At 35.2% G+C, this 16,509-nt stretch overlaps 1 protein-coding gene across 1 annotated transcript in view; it reads right to left on the bottom strand.

Moving 5' to 3' along the window:
• The window catches only part of LOC107585786 (calsyntenin-2-like), a 52,065-nt gene that overhangs the window by 13,773 nt on the left and 21,783 nt on the right, over positions 1–16,509 (bottom strand). Inside the window, exons 6-8 of the mRNA XM_016272934.1 lie at positions 11,519–11,704; positions 10,245–10,502; positions 8,841–8,962 (exon numbers count right to left, since the gene is read on the bottom strand). Coding sequence (XP_016128420.1) covers positions 8,841–8,962; positions 10,245–10,502; positions 11,519–11,704 — 566 coding nt within the window. The remainder of the gene's footprint in view (positions 1–8,840; positions 8,963–10,244; positions 10,503–11,518; positions 11,705–16,509) is intronic.

Here is a 16,509-nt window from a genome sequence, read left to right as displayed (position 1 = left end):
GGTTTAAATTTATGGTCACATGACATGCAGGTAAACAAAATATTTAAAAAAAAATTTCAGGTGTTTTATTTTCAAATAATTTACTCATTTTAATTTGAGATTTTTATGATTTAATTAATTACATTTTAGTTAGGTAAAAAACAGTGGCGGGGAGGCAGGGGAGGCACAGCTTTCCCAAAATTTGGAGGTGAAAACGGGAGGAGGACGATTTAATGTTAATAAAATTCACAGTTCATTTCAGTTCATGTCTCAGAATGTGTATTTTTTGTTTGTAAATTCACAGCTGTAATAGCATAACTTGTTAATGAAGTTGGAAAGCGCCGCTTTTCTATCGCGAATGTGCCGAATCTGCTGATGTAATTACAACTGCTAGGTGATAGAGAAGGGTAGGAGGAGGAGGCCAGGGGAGAGCTGAGCGCTCTAAAAAAAATTTGCCAATCAGCATCGAGTGTTCACTTTCAGCGCTGAGGAGTGTTGAGAAAAGAAACCTCGTAGAGGAGGCTAGCCTCCCTTCTGATATCAACCAATCATCACAGAGACGTAAATTACGTGATATTAGTTTGAACGTCTCCCACTGCACCAAGTACTTATGAGTAGCGATATTGAGTATCTGATTGCCAATAGATTTACCAAGCTGTCATTCAAACAGTATATACAGGTGCATCTCAATAAATTAGAATGTCGTGGAAAAGTTCATTTATTTCAGTAATTCAACTCAAATTGTGAAACTTGTGTATTAAATAAATTCAATGCACACAGACTGAAGTAGTTTAAGTCTTTGGTTCTTTTAATTGTGATGATTTTGGCTCACATTTAACAAAAACCCACCAATTCACTATCTTAACAAATTAGAATACTTCAAAAGACCAATAAAAATTTTTTTTTACAAATTATATTATCTTGCTGTATGTATGTCGTTTTCTTTACGTTTTCTGACTAAAAGCAACCAAAAGGCCATTTTAAAGTGGTTAAGCAAATAATAATAATAATAATAATAATCGTCCGGGATCCCAGACCAATACAATTAGTGTGCCTCCTCTATTTTAAAACCCACGAGCCGCCACTGGTCAAAACTAATCTAAAAGTAATCCAAAAGTAGTCAGAATACATTACCTAAAATAAGTAATCTAGATTACATGTCATCATGTCACTTGTAATCAGTAACAGATTACAATTTGTAAATAAATAAATATATGAAAATGATTTGAGATGTTTATTTTTAAGTTTTATGTGCTTTTGTCAGTTTTTTAAATTTCAATGTAGTTCTAATTAGTTTATTTATGTAGTTTTAGTACTTCACCTTAAACTTACTGTATCTTATTTCAGTTAAGTTGCAAAGGCAACATTTCTAATTTTCATGAAAGTTGTTTTTAATCTAATATTTATATTTTATTTAAGAATTACTTCAATTAAAAAAATGACTTTTAATAGTTTTAGTTAACAACAACCGCCTTGTTGAAATCACTAACCCTAACTATGCTCAGTAGTATAGTTGTAGAGATGCTTGTCTTGGCAAACAAATAGACAGACAGGTTTAAATGTAAAGTTGCGTCTTTGCCATTGTGAGTGTGTGTTTGTTGATGAGGGAAATCTCTGTCTGTGTTTGGCCCGTTTGGACCGCTGCCTGTCAAAAGCACACGGCAGCAGACGGTTTCTGCTCGCTCTGTCACACACCGTGTGTGTTTGTGTGTCTGGCAGGCGGTCTGGGTCGTAGAGTCTAGTGGAACTGATTGTTACACCCTCAGACGAAACCATCAGACATTTCTCATCTTCACTACATCTTTCCTCCTGCACCTCACCATCAGTCTCACTTCTTCTCACTCTCACACTCTCTCCTACCAAATTGAAGCTCCCCCCTCCGCCCCATGTCCTCCTTTTTCCCTTCCCACAGTGCCCACAATTTCCCAAAATGTCTCTGTATTGCTTTCATTTCAGAGTGAGACCTGCAGAAACAGGACATATAAGACAATATAAATAGAGGGGAAAATGTGTCCAGGTCTCTTTATTTCTTAATTATTATTCATTATTTATATTTTATAAAATAAGATATTTATTGTTATTGTTATTTATTTGATCTTATAATTATTTATTTATTTAATGTAAATTATGATATGAACATATTTTGTAAGATTCAGCCCCTACTCTGCAGATGTCCAGGCCAAAATATTTCCACATATATTTAACTCTCTCTCTTTATAAGAAACTCATAACAATTGAATACATTGTCCAACCCAAATTCTTATTGTAATTTGTTTGGATGTTTTTATATTTAATACTTTTGCCCACAATTTTTTTTTTGCCTGATGAATGATAAAATGGATGAAAAATTCCAAACACTGTAGCAGCCATATATTAACCAAAAGCCTAGCATCTTTTTTAATTAATACAATTCATTTCTAAATGTAAATATAATTTAAAAAAAAAACTTAATCATAAATTATGACAAATACTACCATTATATATACACACTTTGCTATTGAAATATATTTAATATAGTAATCATAAAAATAATAAATAATTCATATTGGCTGTAATAATTAGTAAATGACAAAATATGTAAAATGTATAAAATAATAATATACATTTGTTTGCATTACAGTAATGAGAATTGTGAAATATGAAAATGTCATACTGCACAAAAACAGGCTTTGTTTTCTTTATGCAAAATATGTTCTTGACAGGCAGTGTGAGATTCAGCCAGAGCGAGTGTTATTTTTCTGTATTTTTCTTTAATCAGTTCCTTCTCTCTGTACACACAGGTCATCTCTCTGTGTTCTTATTATGAATAAATTGATTTCTTTTTCATTAAATTTCACTTTTATACTCTATTGGTATTCGTCTCGTAATCCATTCAGTTTTTCAGCCTTTCTTCTCTGTCTCTGGTGCTCTGTGTCTCTGGGCAGGCATTGATTTTCTGCAGAGGTGTGTGTGTGTGTGTGTGTGAATGCGAGAATGGCTGGGGATAGCAGTTGTGGTTCATACAATCTTGTGGATCCAGATTTAGTCATTGAATGACTGTTATATTACATCTAGCACACATTACTGTGATTTTCAGTTTTATAAGCATGCAGAAAACAGGTCCGTTCCTAGAACTCGTCCATGTTCAGAAGCGCTCACAGTGTGTCAACGCGATCCCTGGAGAGCAGAGCGCTTTACTGTGATGTTTTCAGTAAACGCACAGCGCTGAATCAATAGAGGTGGTAAAAGTCTTATAGCCGCACTAAGCCAAAGTCCACTTGATGGCAAGGCAATTTATCAAAGACAGAATGAGCGAGACAGGTAGAGAGAAACCATTGTTTCAATTGCTTAGATGCTGCAAGTACACACTTTAACACTTACTGAAAAACTCTTTGAAATTGTACCTTCTCAAAGGCCAGAAAACAGGTAACGGACAGTTGCTGAAATAGGTGCAAAATAGATAGAAAAAAAAGACACAGGCGATTCACACAGATCTGAGAGTCTTCAGACATTACAAAGTGTGTCTCTGAACACTTAAGAGACACATGCTGTCTTATAACTGTTGTGAGTGCCATATCAACCGACATTAAATATTTAGTTCTTATTTAGGATATCTGAAGTGCCTAATGGGTCTTATTCACTCATTTGTTTGTAAAATGTTTTTTTTACACAGGTATCATGATTTATCAGAAAGTTTGCATTCAAATGTATGCTAAATTTACTTTAAGACCACTGGTACACAGTAAAAAAAAATTATTTTATTACTCTAAATCAAGAAACATTTACTTTAAAAACAAACAAATAAACAAAAACAAATACATTTATTTTCCAGATTTGTCTTAACCCTTTGGCAGATTTGTTTCTAGTTTAATGGTTAAACTTACTTAATTTTGAGTTTCATTAAGAATTTGGGCTTAAAACAATAACAATTCAGAGAAAAAATTATTTTTGTGTTTTTTTAACCCATTGTCAGAGTTTTTTTCTTGCTTTAAGCACAAACTCACTTAATTTATATATATGTAATCTATGTGATAATGAAAGTATTAATTATTTCTGACTAACAATAAATAAATAAATAAATAAATAACTTAAAAATGCAGCCTGTAAATAAGAGTTTCAAGACTGAGTGTGAGGGCAAATTTATGTGCATATGATCCTGTGAATACGGTGGGAATTTTTCTGCATGCATAAATATACTAAGAGTAAGGTTTATTTTATTTTATTTTGCAACAAATGTGTAAAGTAAACGGAGGAAAAATGATATTTGTGAAGTGCAGTGAAACACTAGAACTGACATTCATGTTATTGAGCCAACACTCAGCACTCGTCCAACAAAACTTCACATTTGCATTAACATTCATCATTTAATATCCTTTTTCATAATGGAAACACAACACCATCCACTTACTAATTAAATTAAACTCTCAGATTCTTAAAAAAAAGCTAATTTAATTAGATCTCTTTCCTCTGCGGGTAGAGGAAAGAAAAAGCCTTTAGGAAAGATATAAAAAAAGATTGCTCATGTTCTTTGAAGTGTCTGAGACGTGCAAAGACCAAAATGTTTCTCCCTCAGGCCAGTGGACCCTCAATCCCATTTATTTTATGTTATGCATTTATGTATTCATGAAACTACATTATGAAATTCATTTTAAGGTGGGGTTAAGTTCTTCAAGAGCTCGTTCTCCACTGGGGAAAATGGCTCTTTGATGCTTAACATCTCCGTAGAATCTTTAAACTATCTTTGCATCTTCTAATGCTGAGCATGTAGGTAGCAAATGTACAGTTATGGTAATGAAGATTTCAGAGGTATAGACTCAAATAAAAAATGAATGCAACTGCACTGCGTCAAATAAATGCTATCTATATTGGTGGTGCTAAATTGGCTCTTCAAATTAGTTTGTGGTTTGATGCTCTGATGTTTAAGTTGAGCTTTCGTCAGTTTGTTTTGACCAGCAGAACTTTGCTCGTCCTCTGTGCCCAATCCTGTTGGAGGAGTTTGTGTTTTAAAGCAACCCCTGCCATTTTCTCTGATGGGTTTTTAAGTGGTGTTTGGCAGGGAAGTTCATGCAGCACACTGCTAGTTTTGTGTTGCGCTGCTTTTGTGTGTTTGTTCTCTCAGATAATTAAGTCTTCCCGCAGCTCCGTTCTCTGGCACAGCAGTGAGGAGAATCCACTGCTAAACAAACATTCTCTTAATGATTGCACTGTTTTCTCTCTCTTTCTTCATTCTAAAGCTTTATCTTCACCCTAAAAAGTGGATGTTTGCATAATTATATGCTTAATGATGGACTAACTCAAGTATTGTTGCATGTACAAGATGAAAGATTCAATTAACCTGCAGCAGACCTGTGAATCTAAACACAACACGCACAACACATTAAGAGGAAATTCATCACTAATATTTGTTAGGCGGTGGCTGTTTTTGTGCTTAAAGTAGCCTAAAGAAAGTTTTGTGAAGAAGTTCCTACTGTCATTAAAATGAGAGAGTAAAAACGAGGACTCTATCTATCTATCTATCTATCTATCTATCTATCTATCTATCTATCTATCTATCTATCTATCTATCTATCTATCTATCTATCTATCTATCTATCTATCTATCTATCTATCTATCTATCATTGGTGGGGACATGCGGACATAACGACAAACATTTGTTTGATCGAATTTAGTAGTTGCTGGATTTCCGAACTGACTAAAAGATTTGTGAACCCACTCCGAAGTTCCTATCTAAATCAAATAATTCACAAACCATCATTTCAGATTGGGACTTCGGAGCCCGTTAACGCAAATCATTTGATTCAGATTAGGACTCGAAAATCATTCAGTTTGCGAAATGATTCGTGAACCCGTTGCGAACTTCCGATCTGAATCAAAAGATTCATAAACCCGTTCCGAACTTCTGATCTGAATCAAACGATTTGCGAACCCGCACCGAAGTTCCGATCTAAATCAAATTATCCGTGATCTGCACTCCGTAGTCCCAACCTGGGGTGCGTTTCCCGTTCAACGACATAACTCGTTGATTAACCACCATATTACGATGCATTGTTGTTGAAACGAACTAGCTATTTATGACTGTTTCCCGAACACGGTTGCATCTCCGTCATTTGAACCACGTTAGTTCAACAACATAGGGCCATTGTTAATGACGTCACATGCATGTGGTGGAGGAATAACTGCTATTTAACCAATTAGACATCTCTAAGATGCTGCTGTATTGAACATGACACCTGACACCATTTTGCTTTATTTGATGTTTGATTCATCGTGGGTTCCCTCTTACGTCATACTCCGGGGTTCTCTTCACTCTTCAAAAACGGCGCTTTTAGAGGACGCGCAAAAATACATCGATTAAAATGCATTTATATTTAGTGTAGCGTCTGGACCAATCAGGCACACCATTTTTCATTTGATTTAACAAATCAATTATTCATTAGATTAACAAATATTCACAGACCCCTCACCCAATAAACATACTGGGTGCCAAGATGTCTGTGAACGAGGCCCAGGACCCTGGTCCCCATGGCAACCACGACACCTTTGCTAGACCAGATACATTTACGACCTAATGGCATGTTGAGAATTACCCCTCTCACTACAATTTCCATAGGAAAGACAAAGTGCACAGTAGAAATGAACACTTCTAATTAATCCATAGGAAAACCTTTCTTTGAATGAACACACATATCCTTCAGGTCATTGTGTATGTTGTCTTTGAGATTTTATGCAGCTTGTATCACACTTGACGTTGTTCATTGTTTGCTCATAACTGGAGTCCCTAATCATGCAGATTTATGCTACAGGCTCTGTGTAGAGTTGTACAGTAAGAAAGTTATTTCCCTTAACCAGGAAATTAACGTTCTTAGAATTGACAGACAGTTGACCCTGAGAGGTCAAGTAAATATCTACAGCAGATCTAAATATTTATAATTAATTATAACTAGTTATGATTAATTATTCATATTTCCCCATGAGCTGATTCACTACTTTAGATAGAATGGAATATATACATTGTACTGCATGTTAGCTTGCTTATTGTGCCCAAGAGCATATTTATTTAAGCCCATATCCCTTGCTAACACGAAACTATGCTTCTAACCGCAGGTCGAGAGCTGTAGTTCCTACCACGTAAGTTTGCGATGCTGTTTGCGAATGTTCGTTTGAACTATGGTTTCGGGAAACACCGAATCGTTGAACTATGTGGGTAACGACAGAACTTGCGACCATAGTTGGCTAACGCTTTTGGTAAACGCACCCCTGAATGATTCGTGGTATGCGAAGTTCCAATCTAAATATCAAATGATTTGCAAACCCACTCCTAAAAGTCTGATCCTAAGGCCAATCTGACTGGAGCACTTTGAAACCATTGAATCATTTTGCGACGCAATAGTTGAACTGGCTCGGAGTATGATGTTTACAAATAAAATATCCATATTTACATTCCAAAGACAACATCCAACACAAATCTACAAACATATTCAGGTGAAGTAACCGGTTTACTGTTAAAACATACAAGCACAGTTCAAGTTTACCCTCTTTTACTTTCTGTTCTAATGCTGTTTTGTGTTCATCTGCTTCTCCCAGTTGCAGTTTTTACATTGATTATCAGTATCACTCTATATAGACTAATACAATCAGATACAACAGTAATTTCTCAAATGTTAGTTACAATAGCCTACTGATACATTTATCATTCACTTCATTGGTATGAGATGACTAGATGCTTTCAACTGATTTCCTATTGAACACAGTAGTCAGTCTATTTCAAATATAGTTATAAGCTACAAACTCGATCATAATGAACAATGTTTCCATGTATTTTGTGGTGCAGCTCATCACATTAATGAGGTGTTTAACTAGTTAAACACTTCGCCTAACTTATAAGTTATTACTCCACACGTATTAAACATGCATCCTTGAAAGCTTGCAGTTTTCTAGCTTATTTACTTTAAAGGGGTCATAGGATGCTACATGCACTTTTACAAGTTGTTTGAACTGTGTTAAATGTGTGTTGGCAGTGTGTGTACACAACCATCCTATAATGATAAAAATCCACCCTGTGTTTTTAAAAAAATCTGGTTAAATGTCCCTTTCTCAAATCGAGCCGATCTCAGATGCCTGTCTGTGTGACGTCACACAGACAGGCCCCTCCCACGATAGTTTGATTGACAGTAGCGTTTCAGCACAGACTGGATTAGTGTCTTACCTTGGACCCGCCCTGAGTGAGCTGTCATCAGTCCGCCATTGTTTCACCGCCGAAGCAGATGTAGACGAGAATGACTCCTAAGCGATTGAGGTGTTCTGTTGTTGGATGTAATAATGAACATAGCAGTCGTCATTTACTCCTGACATCTGAGCCGTTGAACTCGCAGTGGATTATTTGTTTCTGAAGGGAATGCGCCCCCGATCTACATAAATGCGTCTATGTTCGCACAAATCATTCATGATCCAGCCTCATCTACAGAAGAAGCGAGTATAATGTTTTGTAATGAATCTTTGCCAATCGCCTTTCCTAATAACGTGCTAATTAGCAAGTTTCACGATGAATGCGGCTAAAGTAAACAGTCTCTCTGAGAGCAGCTCGGAAGAGAGGGGCGGGGTCAGCAGAGCTCATTAACATTTAAAGGAAAATGCTACAAAAACGGCTTGATCTGAAAAGAGCTGTTTTTGACAGGGTAAAAAAGGTGTTTTTACACTACCATTGAGAAATTTTAACCAAACTATGTTACAGACTTTTCATTAAGACCCCAAATAATCATATCAACTGAAATTGGCATCATATTACCCCTTTAAATTCTCAGCTAATATCAGTGGTATGAACTATTTGAGATGCAGAGTATTCATCTGAAATGAAATTCCTGGTGTGAAATGTCTCTCATACCTGCTCTAATTTCCAGTGGAATTCAGCTGGTCTGAAGGAGTCTGTCTGAGTGTAGTCCGTCCTCAGCAGGAAAACCAGCCTGCAGTTATGCACATACAGAGAGTAATGGTGTCGGTTCATCTCTGAGAGAGACAGAGAAAGTGATAGAGACACAGAGACAAAGAGAGCACGGAGAGGTCAAGAGACAGACAGAGAATACAATTACCTCTTGACATACAAGATAATATCACTAAATTGAACCTGAGAGAAAAGAAACGGCACCATTTGGTGTGTGTTTATCTATATAGAGATCCTGACAGGAGAGGATAGCCAACTTAACCGGGCTGGAAGTAGAGCTCCAATCGTCCAGTACAAACGAAATTCTGATCTTAAATGTTTCCTCTTCAATTCTAATGAAAAGACCAGTGTGAACCTCCATGTCCTGGCTGGTTTTTGCTAGCTAGCAGACCAGCAAGGTTTTTCTGGTAAAGGCTTATCATGGACTTCTTGGTGACTAAGTTATATTCTTAAAACTTCCTGTGTGTGTATGTATAATGCATTATAAAGGTATTCATAATGTACGTTGTAATGCATTATATCTGTTCATAATAATTGTAACCAAAGTTGAAATGCATTATAATATTAGGCTTGTTTGTCATGTGTTGCATTATACTTTCTAAAGACTTTCTAATGTATTATAACTGCAGTTACAAATATTCATGAGAGCATACAATGCAGTATAAGGTGAATTAAAAGCCATAATTATTGCATTAAACTACTTTTGTAATGCATTATATATAAAGGCTTTAAGTAAAGTGTTACCAAGCTTTCTAGCAAGCTGTGCTATTATGGACGTTATGGATTTTTGTTTTATTATGTGGTATTTAAATAATTCTGTCTCAGATATTTCTCCTCAAATTCCAAAGGAAAATTAGAAACAGTAATTGCAAAGAGCAAAATTTCTGTGAATAGCAGCTTAAATAATTTGGTCTTAAAAGAATTTGATGAGAAATTAGTTCATATCATTTTAATAATGAATTATGAAAATAAATAATATATTCTTATTTTATTTGAACAAATATAATTACATTTATATATAATGTAGAATAATTACAATCATTATATAATTTTATTGCATATATTTACATTTATTTAATCTTATTTTTAATTTTTAAATTTATATAATTTTAATGTAATATTTAATTTAAATTATTTTATTATATATTATATAACTAACAAGTAAATTATTGAGATTTCCAGAGTTTATTGGACCTTCTGAAATCTGGGAGGTATGAAAGTCTACATATGCTGTGTAGGAAAAACAACAGAGATCTCATTTGTAATGGCAGGATCCATACGCTGGTCTTTTGAGCAGGTTTCTCCTCCCGTCTCCCCTCTTCTCATTCAGTTCTCCCTCTGTCTCACCTGTTTTGTCAGAGTTGCAGAGCAGCGTTTCTTTCTCGGCTCTCTGTCCTGGACTCGGCCCGTGCTTCATCCATGTGGTTATGGTGAACTGATGGGTTAGATTCTGCGGGACGACCCAGTCTGGGATCTTGGCAGCTTGACGACCATCAAAGCGGTATGTGAGGTCACTGTCCCGGCCACCATCCGTCACAAGAGTCACCGTCCAATTAAAAACACTGCTGGAGGCCGGCAGAAGATCTGTGCTGCCTGATGAAGCTCCTGGTATGTTGCCAGTGAGTTTAGAGATAAAATGATCATTTGAAACACAGATCACAGTTGAGGAGCTTTAAATGGACTTTGACTTTGAAGTCCAAATGAAAAGCCTTACAGATTTTGATATTTATTAATTCGTACAGAATTTCTAATAATAGGGTTATTAAAATGTTTAAAATAAACATTGCACGTAATAATGCATTGAAGTGGCATACTACTTTTATGTAATATATACCTTTGTATATACTAAAATAATTAATTTATTAGTATTTATATATATTATATATAAATATTTTTAAATATTTAGTGAATTTAATGTTTTATGGTATAGATATAGATATGTTTTAAAAATGTTTTTGTTTTTATAGACATCTTTTTAAAGATCATTTATTTAAAAAAATTATATTTTGTTATAAATATATAAAAATGAATAATGAATTTCATCTTAAATTATACTTTAAATTATATATATATATATACATATATATAAGTGTGTGTGTGTGTGTGTGTGTGTGTTACTATTAAAAATAATTTATTTTACTTTTTTACAAAAAAAGAAATAAAAAATACATATATATATCATTTTTTTATTAATATTTAATTTAACAAAAAATATTATATAACATAAATTTGATAGAAAATGACTTCAGGTCAGCTTTTGCTTTGTGTGGGATTTCATTACCATATCATTCATTATCACACCATTAATATGCCTCTTCACCCCATAGAGTCCAATGCATTAGGATATGCTGACACGTCATATAAAAGGACCGTTAGTCTTCTTGGAGATCTGTGATGAGCTGTGTATTTGTATTTTATAGCTTCATTTGTAGTTTCTCAAGTCAATCCCTCTGATATGGATGAATTACACTGCTAATGATTCTGCACTGAGACACATACCTATTCTAGGACAAGGGTGGAGGTTTTGTCTGACTAGTTTAGCCCTCAGGCACATTTTGTAATTAAACCGACCCAAGAGAAATGAGGAAGCGTGCAATGGAATAAATAGCAGTTAATCATACCGCAGAGCTTCTGTAAGGATCGTTCAGAGTAAGACTGTCTGTCACAGCCTCTCCCAGCACCGCTCGTCTCCAACTCCACTGTGGTCCTGATCCACGACACCGATCCCGCACATGTCTCCAGGTGCATCTTGGGAAATAACAGCTTACTGCCCATTAATGGTTCATAGTCAACGAGCTTGCTCCAGCCTGGGAAGAAAGAAAGTTAGATAACGTTTTGATAAGTAGCTTAAATATTAGAAAGAGCGATAATGTCACTGAGCTGGAAAATGAAGATATTGAGGTCACAGTGTTTTCCAGACTTCCACACAATTAACAAGTCAGTTCCCCAACAAGACGTGCATTTCAAATACACCTTGAAGAAACGCAACCTTCTTTTGTGCATGAGCCAAAACATTCACAAGTTTAAACTTAGTGATTGCCACTTACAAAGTTAGTACTGTGGCGGGACTATAATATATAGTGATGGTATCAAATGGAAATATCATGGTACACCATCAAAGTTTACCATGGTATACTATATAGTGCCCAAAACCTACACTTTTAGAAAAAAATTGCAAAACTTGGGTCACAATTTATTTTAAGGTCCAATTCTCACTAATAACAAACCATTAACTACGACTTTTTCCTCAATGAACTCCTAATTTGCTGCTTATTGATAGTTAGTTGGTAAGTTTAGGTATTGGGAGTATGATCATGCAGAACATCTGCTTAACAAACTGCCAATATGTTAATAATATGTATGCTAATATCAACTATGAGAATTGGTCCCTATACTAAAGTGTTACCAAAAATTTTACCTTTAGAGGTAACACAGGGGCACAAACGATCTCCTTTGTTCCTTCTTTACTCCTAAATGGTGCATATTAGTAGTAATATGTACTCTTATGGTACTATTGTTGCACATTGTTTTTCTAACATTGTATAAGCATGTCATTTTTGCATTATCAGCTGTAGATAAATCATTATAGACCGTTGTGTTATGTGTTAGAGTCAACATGAAGTGCAGTTCATAACCAATTTTACTTCCATAATCTGATGCATTTTAGAGTGACAGGATATTCAACAAGAAAAATGTCACTATTTACTGATAACACTGAAACAACTGCACACAGGTCAGGGTTGAAACATGTTGAACAGATTACATTTCTACCCTTGACAGCTTTGTTTTGGTAGATATTTCAGCATTGCGTTGTCATATTTGCTGAAATCGGTGCATTATTCTCAACAACTAGACTTCTGTAGAAAATGTGAGGGATGTTTGCATGTGCAGAACTCTCAGTCATGATACTAGGCTGCTGTTAACAGGCAAAAAAAAAAAAAATTCTCCCTCAAGTCTCTAGACATTGATATTCTGGTCTTTAGAAATTGCTGCTCATTTATTTAAATGAAATTGAGTTAAGTCAACACAACTGCTAAACTTTTTTTGAATATGTAAAATTAAAGTTGACTTAATTTGTGTTGGGACTACATGAATAGTTGTTTGATGCATGAGCTGAAATTGCGAGCTTGATTATTAGTTCCTAGCATGCTTTGTCTAGGACTGAATTGGTAATGTTGGAATTGAGAGTTATTTTATGAATTTATGAGTACAGGGAAATCCCTGTTTAAAAGGCCAGGAAGGACTAGAATTTTTGTTGTTGAAGTTTTTATGGTTACAGTTGGGTTCGGTTGAAGGATGGTTATAAAATGATTTTGGTGATTGGTGTACCCTTCATTTAGTCAATATAGCTGTGCTAATATCAGTGCAGTGACAAACTAAAAATGTATGTCTAAAATAAAAAATAAAAAACATATAAACACTTGCCTTAACAATTGAGTAAAACAAAAAGTATGTACTTATTCACTTTAATTTTACTTAGTAGTTAAACTGGTTTGACGTAATTACATGTGTGATATTTACTTAAATTTGTAATTTTAATAAAAATATACTTGATACACCCTGAGTATATATTAAATATAATATTATATATTCAGTGCAGTCAGTCTGTGGTATTTTTTGGAGCACAAATATGACAAGTAGCAAAACATTATTTATGTAACTAACTGAATAAGCCCATTTGTTAGTTTTTTAATTTTTCTTTTTGTTTTATTCAGTTATAATTTATAATATATCTGAGGTTTGTTACCCAGAGCTCTTAATGCGTCTGGCGAGATATTACATTATTCAGGCTACATTGTGGCTGTAATGAATTCTATAGCCAGTGGTTATTTAACATGAATTTATGGGTGAAAAACGGCGGACAGTATTAAATGGATTGTGTAAACATGCATTCACATACAGACCACACAAATAGTAGCTCACACACAAACACACTTTGAGCTGCTGGGTTTGGGAATTTGGAGCTGAAAATTATTATTTTATGGATGGAGGGAGCCTAAAGATAACTACAAAATGTATGTGTGTGTGTGTGTGTGGACGGTGCATGTCCACCCCTGCTGAATTATTCACCCTTGCTTATGAGACACAACGGGGAGCTGTTTACTTTTCTCTCTCCTTCATGCTTTTATGTCAGATGTGAAAAAATGGCCTTTACGCAAGTTGTCATCATCCAGTGGGCTGGGAAAAAAATTGGCCTGAAGCTTCTACCAAATGTGTGTGTGTGTGTGAGTAAAGAGGAACATGTTTTGAGTCTCCAAACTCACCTGAGGGACAATCACATCAGAGACACATCAAAGTGCATTCTGGGAGACACAAACTACTCTAGACCAAAAGTTTACTTGATTTTATCCAGTGGGAATTGACTGGATGGTGAAAAGGCAGTTGAAGGGGAGGACAAATATGAGTTTGATTTTTTGGTAACCCTTTACTTGAAGGGGTGTGCATAAGACTGACATGACACCTTCATAATCATGACATGACACCTACATAATCATGACATGACACATGTCATGAATATGAAGGGTTTTTTATGCATGTTTATGACAACTGTCATTAAGTGTCATTCGCTCAGTTATGTCATTTTTAATGCAAATATGACATTATTTGACCTAACCCTACCCCTACCCTTACCCCTAAACATAGCCCATAACAAAGACATCTCAAACAATGTCATCTTTGCATTAAAAATTACATAACTGAGTGAATGACACTTAATGACAGTTGTCATAAACATGCATAAAAAACCCTTCATATTCATGACATGTGTCATGTCATGATTATGTAGGTGTCATGTCATGATTATGAAGGTGTCATGTCAGTCTTATGCACACCCCTTCAAGTAAAGTGTAACCGATTTTTTTTAGCAGACAAGTAATTTTTACCCTTTAAGGGATTTTAATAAAAAATGCAAACTTTTTTGCTTTTGGAATAACATGCACAACTGATTTGTGCACAATAAGACCAGAGACATGCATTAAAGGGACAGTTCATGCAAAAATGACAGTTCTGTCACCATTTAAAGCAGTATTTTAAAGAATATTAATTTTCAAATCAAATTTTTAAAAATTTTGACAGGAGAAAGAAAATCATAGAGGTTTGGACTGGAATGACATGAGAGTGAATAAATGATGACAAAATATTCATTTCTGGGTGCACTATCATTTTAAGAATATAAATAGGTTTGATTGATAATTTTGATTGAATGCTGACTTGTAAAAGCTTCTATTTTACAATTTCATATTCACAGCTTTGATCAAATTTAAGTTTGTTTTTACACTTCAGTTGTTTGATGTTTAATTCTGGGTTACAACTGAGAACTAGCAACGCCTGTTCACCACTGTAGCTGGGAAACAACTCATGAGGAGATGTTAAAAATGGAAAGAGCTTTTTAACATAATTTGATGCTTTTGTTGCTTTTTACTTCTCAACATATGCAGAATGAAATGTGCCAGTCTGCTCTCATATCAGTGGAGAGGCTGCAAGAGTTGGAAGCCGCTTAGCAAAGGCAATTTCTGCAGAGACAAGCAGCAATGAGAAATGCATTATACTGTATTAGGCAAATGATATGATATTGATGCAGCTGACTTCTGCAAACTAGGCCAGATTGCTTTTATACCAAAGCTTATTGGAGTTTGCGTGAAGACTGAATGTATCTAAATGAATCAAATGCTAAAATCAAACTGAGTTTCTGGCATCTAAAGTTTTAAAATGCAAACACACCAAGTTTTGCATGAATAATTGCAGCTGTGGTCAATAAAAAATGTCCTCAAAGATCAGTTTTTAAAGAAATGAGAAATGCATTATACTGTATTAGGCAAATGATATGATATTGATGCAGCTGACTTCTGCAAACTAGGCCAGATTGCTTTTATACCAAAGCTTATTGGAGTTTGCGTGAAGACTGAATGTATCTAAATGAATCAAATGCTAAAATCAAACTGAGTTTCTGGCATCTAAAGTTTTAAAATGCAAACACACCAAGTTTTGCGTTACCAAAAAATGCATTTGAAATTAAACAAAAGATCATTGCAAATAGTGCAATATTAACTGCATCAGGCAGGTTTTCTGAAATGATGTTTATAAAGAGTTATTTTTGTCTGATTTAACCCATTAAAGGGGTCATATGATGCGATTTCAATTTTTCCTTCCTCTTTGGAGTGTTACAAGCTCTTGGTGCATAAAGAAGATCTGTAAAGTTACAAAGACTAAAGTCTCAAATCCAAAGAGATATTCTTTATAAAAGTTAAGAGTCAGCCACACCTACCTAAAACGGCTCGTTCTAACACGCCCCCACATATCTTCGTCACGGTGTGGGAAGATTTGCATAAAGCCGCCCAAATGTTCACGCAAAGAAAGAAGACGTAACTTTTATTCTCGCTGTAGTATTGTTGTTGCCGCCGCTGCCATGTCGTGAAGGAGCTGTGTGTTTTGTTGTGAAAGCGAAACTACTTTGTTTGGCCTTCCAGAAGAGGACGATATCTGCTTCGTCATGCCTAGAGCTGATCCGTGCTGGCTGCTGAGTAAATACATCAACTTCGCGCTGTGGATCGTCGGATCGGCTTTCACCGTGAACGAAGCGGAGTCCAGCCCGGGGTCGTCACATGTGGTTGCC

This window comes from Sinocyclocheilus grahami, unplaced genomic scaffold, assembly GCF_001515645.1.
Source record: "Sinocyclocheilus grahami isolate Dianchi unplaced genomic scaffold, SAMN03320097.WGS_v1.1 scaffold74.1, whole genome shotgun sequence".
Taxonomy (NCBI): domain Eukaryota; kingdom Metazoa; phylum Chordata; class Actinopteri; order Cypriniformes; family Cyprinidae; genus Sinocyclocheilus; species Sinocyclocheilus grahami.
The sequence above is the reverse complement of the archived record's forward strand: the minus strand, read 5'-3'. Positions and strand labels throughout refer to the sequence as shown.